Source organism: Cynocephalus volans, chromosome 5, assembly GCF_027409185.1.
Source record: "Cynocephalus volans isolate mCynVol1 chromosome 5, mCynVol1.pri, whole genome shotgun sequence".
NCBI lineage: Eukaryota > Metazoa > Chordata > Mammalia > Dermoptera > Cynocephalidae > Cynocephalus > Cynocephalus volans.
Window position 1 is genome coordinate 21180099 of NC_084464.1, and position 10128 is coordinate 21190226.

The 10128-nt window shown below is 45.8% G+C and overlaps 1 protein-coding gene and 1 long non-coding RNA gene across 5 annotated transcripts in view; both read left to right on the top strand.

The window, feature by feature from the left end:
- LOC134378064 (uncharacterized) overlaps positions 1 to 6343 on the top strand; it is a 38913-nt gene extending 32570 nt beyond the window's left edge. For 2 of the 4 annotated variants that reach the window (XR_010023609.1, XR_010023611.1), the window contains exons 5-7: positions 2012 to 2067; positions 4292 to 4432; positions 6235 to 6343. This is a non-coding gene — a long non-coding RNA (uncharacterized LOC134378064). Of the gene's footprint in view, positions 1 to 2011; positions 2068 to 4280; positions 4433 to 6234 lie in introns of all 4 variants that reach the window. The other 2 variants (XR_010023610.1, XR_010023612.1) reach the window with 2 other exon arrangements.
- Positions 6344 to 6370: 27 nt separating this feature from the next.
- Positions 6371 to 8523, top strand: LOC134378057 (protein TsetseEP-like). Its single transcript, XM_063096981.1, has 4 exons — positions 6371 to 6428; positions 7030 to 7089; positions 7469 to 7683; positions 7915 to 8523. The coding sequence occupies exons 3-4, from the start codon at positions 7473 to 7475 to the stop codon at positions 8229 to 8231; spliced, it is 528 nt and encodes a 175-aa protein (XP_062953051.1). The 5' UTR covers positions 6371 to 6428; positions 7030 to 7089; positions 7469 to 7472; the 3' UTR covers positions 8232 to 8523.
- The last annotated feature ends 1605 nt before the right edge of the window (positions 8524 to 10128 follow it).

Here is a 10128-nt window from a genome sequence, read left to right on the forward strand (position 1 = left end):
AGAATAGATGCAGCTAAAGCTATAACTGGTCTAAAAGGAGATGGCTCCAGGGGGACCTGTTGTCTGAACCTCATCGAATCTTCCTACCCATGTGGAAGGCTGCATAGATGAGGGCCAGAAGGGGGTCCTCTAAAGTACAGGAAGGCCCCTCTCTCCCTGTTTAAGGGTAGTACTGGTATTATCAATTTATATTTCCATCCAAGGTACCTATTCCGTCACAGCATAGTTAACACTGGATAATATCAACACTTAAAGGGCTGGTGGTTAGCTCAGTTGGCTAGAGCGTGGTGCCAATAACACCAAGGTCCAGAGTTCAATTCCTGTACTGGCCAGCTGCCAAAAAAATTAAATCAACATTCGATAATAATAATTATTCACCTATTAAGTGAAAAAAATCTCAGTGTTATTTCAAGTTGAATTTTTGTAATTACTGTTAAGCATTTAGGTGTTCACTGGCCATTGGATTTCCTCTTTGCTGACCTAAGACCATTTTGATTTTATTTTTTTCTGCTGAATTGTAAGAACTTCTTGTATGTTAGGGAAATCAGAAGTTTCCCATATGAGTTGCAAAGATCCACCCCCCGCAGTTTTCCTTTTTACCATATCATAATAGGGTTGGTCATCCAGAAGATTTTATTTTTAATTTTACTGTGGTCAATCTTGATAGTCTTTTCATTTTTTAAATTTTATTATTGTTTTCATTTTTTACTTTTTTTCTTTTATTATATTTCTTTTTGGTAGTCTTCTCATTATGACTCCTGGGGTTTGCATCATGGTGAGAAAGATGGTCTCCACTCCGAGATTATAAAATTGTACACCTATGCTTTATTTTCTTTAGCATCAAAATAAGTGGTCCCTCTGGGATTTTTTTTTTTTTTCAAAAGATGACCAGTAAGGGGCTCCAACCCCTTGACTTGGTGTTGTCAGCACCACGCTCTCCCAAGTGATCACAGCCCAGTCCTTGGAATTTATTTTAACATTAAGATTTGATTTAGGGCTCATGCTTTCCTTTTATTTCAAGTGGCCCTTTTATTCCATTGACTCAAATCATCATCCTTTGGCTTGAACTTCCTTTAGTGTAAACACACCTTATCTCCTTAACAACACCCTAAACCCCTCAAGGACAAGGACTGTGCCTTCCTTCTGTTGGGACCCTCCTGGCAACTGGCAGATCTTGGGTGCTCAGCAAACACTTGGGGGTGAACTGGAGGGCTTGCTGTGCCATTTAGAGAGGAAGGATGTGTTTACTGTGAACAGTCAATGTAATAATACCTGGAAAGTTGATACCTGCGATGTTATATTGAGACAGTGGTATCAATAATATGTTGAAGAGGAGAATGGTGGTTATCGTTTTGGTCAAGAAAGTCCATAATTCCTTGCCATTCACTGCACGGGTCCCTCCTTCCCCTCCCCACTCTCCTTCCCCCAAATCAGTGGCTACAAATCAATCACACTGTGTGTGCCTCAGCTGACTTGGGACCCCAGCTGACCTCAGGTTCTTTTTTTGTTTGTTTTTTAACTCATGTGGCTTAGCATCAAGATCATGATATTCTGGGGAAGGAGGGAGTAAACCGTAATAGTAAATAGTAAATTTCTTTTCCTTTCCTTTGTTTTTTTGCTGTTATTATAACTATAATAATGAAGAAAAAGCTTTTTTTTAATCTTTTTTATTTTTAAAAGATGACCGGTAAGGGGATCTCAAGTCTTGACTTGGTGTTGTCAGCACCACGCTCTCCGAAGTGAACAACCAGCCATCCCTATATAGGGATCCGAACCCATAGCCTTGGTGATATCAGCACCGCACTCTCCCGAGTGAGCCACGGGCCGGCCCTAGAAAAAGCTTTTTAAAAGCCTACATTATTTTCATATTTACAGATATGTGGACTGGCCGGTTAGCTCAGTCAGAGCGCATCCTCGTAACACGAAGGTGAAGGGTTCAGATCCCAATACCAGCCAGCCCGTTACAAAACAATACACAAATATGTAATCACAGATGTGTTAATCTTCCCAGGTTTGTTTCCTGCTGTCTCTGCGAGCTGGTCTCTCCTGCATGTGTGACTTCCACAGGTACTGTTATTTCACAAAGTGGCTGCTCCCACCTCTTCCCACCAAACTCCCCCAGGTCAGTTTCTGAAAGCAGATTGGATCCAGTCATGTGAGCCCAGGTGGTATTTGTGGACTTCTAGTAATGATCTCTGACACTTATGGCCTAGACCATGTACAAAACCTTAACCTCCTACAATGCTAAAGCTTATTATCCCCACAATCATACTCACCCCCACAATCATACTCACCCCCACAATCACACTCACCCCACCACATGTTCGTCCAACAATAACATAATCTGAATCGACTCAACAACCCACAGCCTGCTGCTTAGCCTCTTCACTCTTCTTTTCTTGAACCACAACAATGAGAATAGCACAACCACATCATTAAGCTTCTTCTCAGACCCCATCTCAGCCCCCTTCTAGTACTAACAACCTGACTCCTCCCCTTAATAATTATCCCGAGCCAACACCACCTCTCCAAAGAAACACTTATTCAAACAAAACTCTGTATCCTCACATGAACCTCACTGCAAATTCTCCTAATCATAACATTTCCTGCCACAGAACTGATCATGTTCTACATTCTATTTGAAGCAACAATAATCCCAACCCTGATTGTCATCACCCGATGAGGCAACCAACCAGAACGATTAAATGCAGGACTCTACTTCCTATTCTACACCCTCTTTGGCTCCATGCCACTGCTAATTGCACTAACCTCAACTCCACTGGCTCATTAAACCTACTGTTGCTTCAACATTGAACCCAAACACCCCTACCCTCGTGATCCAACACCCTCCTATGAACAGCATGAATAACAGCATTCATAGTAAAAATACCACTCTACGGACTTCCCCTCTGACTACCAAAAGCACACGTAGAAGCCCCTATCACCGGATTCATAGTTCTCGCAGCCATCCTCCTAAAACTAGGGGGACAGGAATGATGCGATTTCACCATCATTCTAAACCCCCAGCAAGCTCCCTAACCTACCCCTTCCTTGTTCTCTCCCTATGAGTAATGATCATAACAAGCTCTATCTGCCTACGTGGGACAGACCTAAAATCCCTCATTGCCTACTCGTCCACCAGCCACATAGCCCTAGTAATCATAGCCATCCTAATCCAGATACCCTGAGGATTCACAGGAGCCACAGCCCTAATAATTGCTCATGGGCTTACATCATCCCTCCTATTCTGTCTTGCAAACTCCAACTACGAACACGCCCACCGTCGAACTGTAATCCTAGCCCACGGACTGCAAACACTCCTCCCCCTAATAGCAACGTGATGACTATGAGCCTCCCTGACAAATCTAGCCCTCCCACCATCAACCTAGTTGGAGAATTACTTGTAATAATAACATCATTCTCCTGATCAAATATTATAATTATCCTCATAGGACTCAACATGCTAATCATGGCCCTATACACCCTATTTATACTAATCACAACACAACGAGGTGCTCTCACACACCACATCAGCAGCATCAAACCATCCCTCACGCGAGAGAGCTCCCTGACACCCATACATATTATCCCACTTCTGCTCCTATCCCTCAACCCCAGAACAGTTCTAGGGCCCCTTTACTGTAAATATAGTTTAAACAAAACATGAGGCTGTGAACCTGACAACAGAGACTCAAAACCCCTTGTTTACCAAGAAAGACCTCAAGAACTGCTAATTCTTATAACCATACCTAAAACTATGGCTTTCTTACCTTTAAAGGATAGAAGTGATCCATTGGCCTTAGGAACCAAAAATTTGGTGCAACTCCAAGTAAAATTAATAAACCTACCCCTATCCCTAACAATAATTTCACTTGTTGTTCTCATCACCCCCATCATCCCCACACTTACCAACACGCACAAACACTACCCCCTATGACCACTGTCTTCTCCCACTTGTTGAAAAAATTATGGCTGAGCTCTGTCCATCCTACTTCCAGATGTGGTAAAACAATTGAACCAGCATGTTTTGAGCAAATACCTTGGCCCAGCACTGTCTTGGGTACTTGAAACATTCAGGAAAGAGCCAGGACTTTGTAATCATGTTGGAATGACGAGGACTGAAGCCATATTGGGACCTAAAACCTCACAGACTCTAAAAGATTTTTAAGATACTCAGTTTTTATTCTTAGCATGCATTTCTCTCAGTTCCCTCTTTTCCCATGGCTATTTGATATTTTGAGCCTTGGTTATGGGGTGACATTATTTACATAAATGTAAAGTTGTTTTCCAGCCAGCCTGAAGCTGCAAACTTGCTGGGAGGCACATACTATCCAGACCCTGAGAAATCAAGGGAGACATCAGTAAAGCTATGTGGATTCCACCCCTCCAGCAGGACCTGAGGGTCTGGGAGCAGAGGCCAGATGGACCCTTGGTGAGAACTTGCACTTGGCTCCCTGCATGAAACTCCTGTAGCTCACATCCCCTCCCTCCTGCTTTTCGTTTCCCACATTCCATTCCCTCACCCCCTCTTTAGAAACCCCTCGGTAAACCTGAGTGTCTGAGATGGCTTTAGCCTGGCCCTTCTCCTTCAGGCTTACTAGAGAGATGGGTCAGCCCAACATCTCTCCTCAGGTCACTGATGTTCCTGAATAAAGTCTTACTTCCGTGTTCACCGACATTTGACTTTTGGGGTGCTTTATTTTTATTTAGGGGGAAGCAGCCAGACTTGGGTTTGAAAATAATAGTTGGCAAGCCTCAGCCAGGAGCTGAGTGCCCCCAGCCCCCTCCGCCTCATCTCTGTCTCAATCGCACAGATCTAGTTTCAAAAGATGGGCCTGCCCCCGGTGCCCAGGAAGTTAGTTAAATCTGTCAGTTTCCTCATCTGTAAAACCTGATCGTGCAACTTTGAAAGATCCTTATGCAAATGGGTATGATTAGTCACCTGTACTAGATTAATCCACCCAAGTAGGATCTGGAAAGAAGAAAGTCCGAGAGAAAGACCATGCAAGAAGATGTCACTGGTTACTGACAAGACTGCCGCTCTGTAGCCGGCTGTTTTTCACTCAGACTCTATACATCTTTGCTTATGTGTAAAATTTGGTAATAAAAATTATGGTGCAGACAGGGAAAACAGGCCAAAAGCAAAAGCAACAGTTTCAAGATTATATGACAGAAACCAGACCTGTCATTAGTCGTATTCCATGCTACCTTCCACACCATGGATTTTTATCTCTAGTTTTGTTCGTTAGCTACATGTGACACTGGTCATAGGTTTCAGGGATGTTTGCACACATATGCCTGATGACATCCGTAGGAAGGAGATTCTAGAATGATCACCGCTGTGCAGAAGGGGAGACTGGGGAGGTCCTGAGAATCACAGTGGCTTGTCCAGGGTCACATAAGTGATAAGAAGGAGGAGCTGGGGCTGAACCTACATGTATCTCCTCCAAGCTGTGATGCTGGCTGCACCCAGGCCTTGCACAGGGGTGCGATCAGGCAGTGTTGGTGGAAGTGTGGGCAACAGAGAGAGGTCATGGGGAAGGAGGGTCAGCAGTCAGGTACCGAGAGGGGCACTTGCAGTCTTTTACACAGAGGAGGGGTTCAGGAAATGAGGTACCAGGAAGTGACCTCACTTCCTTGAGAACAGACCCCAACAGAACTCGGAACTCGGTGACCTGGCACCCACATTCTATACACAGCCCCTTCCCCAGCTCACTTGGCCACAGGCAGAGTGAGATGTTGTGCTGTATCCCAAGGTCCCGGGGTGGTAGACCCAGGAGGCCCTGTGCTGAGAGGCTTGTCCGCTGCTTCCGGCGCTGGGTCAGCCCTCGCCCTGGACTCCTGTGGCCATTTGGCAGGAGGTCCCCAAAGGTAACGTCAGGTGTCCCAGGGGAAGGAGGGCCAGGCCAGGCCAGGCCAGCACTGTGAGCCTCCCTGGGTGACCGCACAAGTTCCTCCTGCATGTGGGGGGAATGGGGACATGGGACAACCTCCCTGGGCAGGGGCAGAGGGTGGGCTTTTATAAACCTGCTGGTCCTGGTGTGTTCACACCTCAGGTCATGGTTAGAGGGTGAAAGGGGACCACCGGGGTGGCAACCACCACCCTGTACATGAACCCTGGGCCCTCAGGCTGTCTTCTCATGTCCTCCCTGGGGTTAAGACTGGCCTCCGGCCCCTTCCTTCCTGGGGGTTCACGGTGCTGTCACTGTGCATCTCTTCCCTGTCCTGTCCTAGAGTGAAGAGAAATCTTCCCCAAGCCCAGATGCCACCCACATGTTGTGGCCTGTCCCGGCAGGCACCCTGCAAAAGTGGGTGGAGTACCTGGTGCCCACTGTCATGCGTGGCAATGACTCCTATGTGCACACGTTTCTGCTAAGCTACAGGAACTTCGCCACTCCCCAGCAGGCGCTGGATCTGCTTTTCCTCAGGTGAGCACTCTGTCCCTCGATCACACAGTGTCACTCAGCCGCCTCCCAGCTGTGAGTCTTGGGACTGTCACCACACCCCTCTGAGCCTCAGCTGCCACCTGTGTTTGGTGGGTGGTAACAGGAACAAGCTCCAGTGGGTCCCCCATGGAAAGTGCTGCTCCTGAGTCCAGCCCTGTGGAAAGTTCTGCTGGAGGGGCCACGGTCGTCCTCACTCAGGATTCCTGCCCCCCCACGAGGAAGTCTCTGTCACACCCTCACTGACCTCGTTGACTTGGGCTTCACAGTTTTCACATTTGAGATCCTATCTGTAGGCTTCTGGGAGTATTCAAAGCAGGGAGACCGGGGGCTGGCAGGGGGCTTCAGGTGCACCTAGATATCTTGGGAGTAGTCGGTTGGGGTTTATTCCTTCAACAAACATATCTGAAGTCACACTATGTGCAGTGACTTTCTGGGCACTGACCATATTCCAATGAACCGAGGAGACTATATTCCCTGCACTACTGGGTTTCCATTCTAGTCAGAGGTCAGACAACCACAATATACATGAGGAGCAGGTAGTGCCACCATATGGTAGATGTGACACTGCCCTGGTCTCCTCTAGATACAGAAGCATCATTTCGGATTATCATGGGGATGGCGGACCCCTGGAGCAGCTAAAATGGTGAGTGGGGTTTGGGTGCAGATGGAGGGGCTCCCATCTCCACAGAACTGTGTGTGGTGTGGGGGGGCCTGTGGATGGGGGAGCTGGCAGATCTCTGACTCCCACACATCTTATGATTCCTGCTACAGGGCTGAGGGCTCAGGATTTCCCTGCAGGGAAATTGAAGGCTCCCCCCACGGAGGCTTTTCCCAGCCCCTCCTAGGTTGCCAGGCCCATCTCTGCCAGGGCTGTCATACTGGGGGTGGACATTCGAGGGGCTGGTCTATGGAAGAGGCAGGGGCAGAGGGTACAAGACTGCAGCTCACTCGGGAGCCCTGGGAGGGCAGCATATAGGGTTAGGCCAGGCCTCTGATGCTGCTGCCCACCTGTCTCCCCCCAGCGCCATGTCCTCCATCCTAAAGATCTGGCTGGAATTCTATTCCATTGATTTCCACGAGCCTCCTGAATTTCCTTCTTTGAAGTTTCTGTTGGCCTATATACACGTCAATCTGCCAGGTTCAGAGGTGGAGCTCAAGGCTGATCTTCTGGCCCAGCTGGAGAAACTGGAGCACCTGGAGCCCAGTGAGGCGGAGACTGAGTGTGAGGAGGAAGAGGGTGGGTGCTTGTGAGGGTTTGCGGAGGGGTCTGGGCTTGGCCACACAGAGCAGAGTTTCCAGAAGCAGGCTGGGGACAGGGGCAGTGAGTACTCAGAACAATCATGCAGTGTTCTGCAGTATGGGAAGACTTCCTGAGGCTGGGTCTCTGGACTTGGGCTTCTCAGAAAGACAGTGTCATTGGAAGAGACATTGAAACTCATGTTGATATTTTCAGTTGTTGTCCCTCCAGTTCCAGCTTCTGCCCAGGCTGAACAACTGTCCCAAGAGCTAAAGACATCTTCAGCTCCAGCGCCAGCTCGACCTCCACTGCCAGAGCCAGAGCCTGAGCAAGATCCGGAGCCCAAGCCAGAGCAAGAGCAAGATTTAGAGCCAGAACAAGAGCCAGAGCCTGACTCAGAGCAAGAGCCAGAGCCCAAGCCAGAGGAAGATCAAGAGCAGGAGCAAGATCCAGAGGAAGAGAAAGAGTCAGAGCCAGAGCCAGAGCCAGAGCCAGAGCCAGAGCCAGAGTACGAGCAAGATCCTGAGCCTCTAACCACGTGTGGCTAGTGAGCAAATGAAATGTGACTAGCCTGAACTGAGATGTGCCATTAACTATAGAATACATACCAAATTTCTCAGATTTTTTTTTTTTTGACCAAACCCCCGGCACGGTGTGGTCTGCACCACGCTCAGCCAGTGAGCGCACCGGCCATCCCTATATAGGATCCGAACCCGTGGCCTCGGCACTACCAGCGCCACACTCTCCCAAGTGAGCCACGGGGCCAGCCCTAAATTTCTAACATTTTACATGATAAAAAGAATGTAAAATATCTCACTAACCTTTTTGTTTGGCATTAATTCCACGTTCAAATAATATTTGCATGAATTAGGTTAAATAAAATTAAAATTAATTAAATTTTAATTTCAGCTGTCTCTTCATCTTTAATGTGACAATTACATATGTGGAAATTGAAAATTACATATCTGGTTTACACTGTATTTCTATTGGAAAATTCTGATATAGAGCAATACTAGATACATATTAAGATCACGTAAGGGACAGAGAGGTATGAAGTGAATCAGAGACATCACTCTGAAGCGTCTCAACTGAAAACAGATATGAAGAAAGAAGAACACGCATCACCGTGCGAGGTAATATCCACTGGGCACTCCAAGCACCACACTAGACACACAAAGTGCACCATCTTATTCGTTCGTCTCAGCAAACTTATGAAATAATATCATCTTTTCTGGAAAAAACACTGAGACCCAGGTCATACAGTTAAATGTTGGTGTTGGAATTCAAACCGATGAATGACCCCAAATCTCAAGCCCTAAACTGCCACCTCACTTCCAGAACAAGTTATGCTCAACAGTTATTAAACTGTTCGGTTTTAAATGTTACATTTAAATCAATAATTTATTAGAATGGTTCATTGACAGAATCAGTGAAACACCTGTGATATTCTACTTTGATCAAGGAGAAAATACTGATGAGCTACTGATGTTATATTTTCACCATGTTGGGCCACTAAATAAGTTTCCAGTGCAACTTCTTTCCTTTTATCACAGGTTTCCTAAACATGTCACGTTAGATGGTACATATTTCACTGTCCAATAGAAATGACAACCCTGAAGAGCAGGATCTTGTTTTCTGTACATAACTAGATATATGAGATAGATCCACTTAAATTTTCCACAGTCTCTTTCAGACCATGAAAGAACCTGAACCCCCAAACTGATTAAAATGATTTGAAGGAAACTGGATTAAATTGCAACCATTTGTTGAAGAACCAAAAATTAAATTTACCAAACTGTATACTTTAAAAATGGATTTTATACTCCTTGAAAATGCTACACTTTCTAGGAATAGAAATTTTTTAAAAAGCCTTGACATTTTAAGTGGAATCAAGGTAAAATCTACTACAAATATAACTTATGATCAAAAGAACAATGTATCTTTCATTTATGTCTGTTTGGTTGATTGGTTTTAATTTCAAAGCCAAACTTGTCTTTCATTTCCTTTTGAGCTCTAACGTCTACTACCCCTCTGGACAAAATGGTAATCACAGAACTGCTGAACTTGGATAGTTACAGCTATAATTACATCACCTTCAAAAACCTCCCCATGGAAATTTTATTAAGCAGTTTGTCTTCAATTATAATAAACACACTTGCCCAGACTAATAACAAACCATTGCCATAAAGTCACAGGACAGAAACGGAGAAACAAAAGGAAATCTGAAGGAAAACATTATTTTAGAATAATGAGACTAATTGGCAGAGATAGCTTAAGACACAGTTCATATTGGACATGGATTCAAAAGGGTGTCTCTCTGAACTGACTCACTAATTCATTTACGAATTCAACTCCACGGTGTCAAGAGCATGAAGTGACAGACCAGGCATGAGAGATGGCCACCTATACTGATCACTGAAGGTCACCAAATGTTGTCCCTCCTGT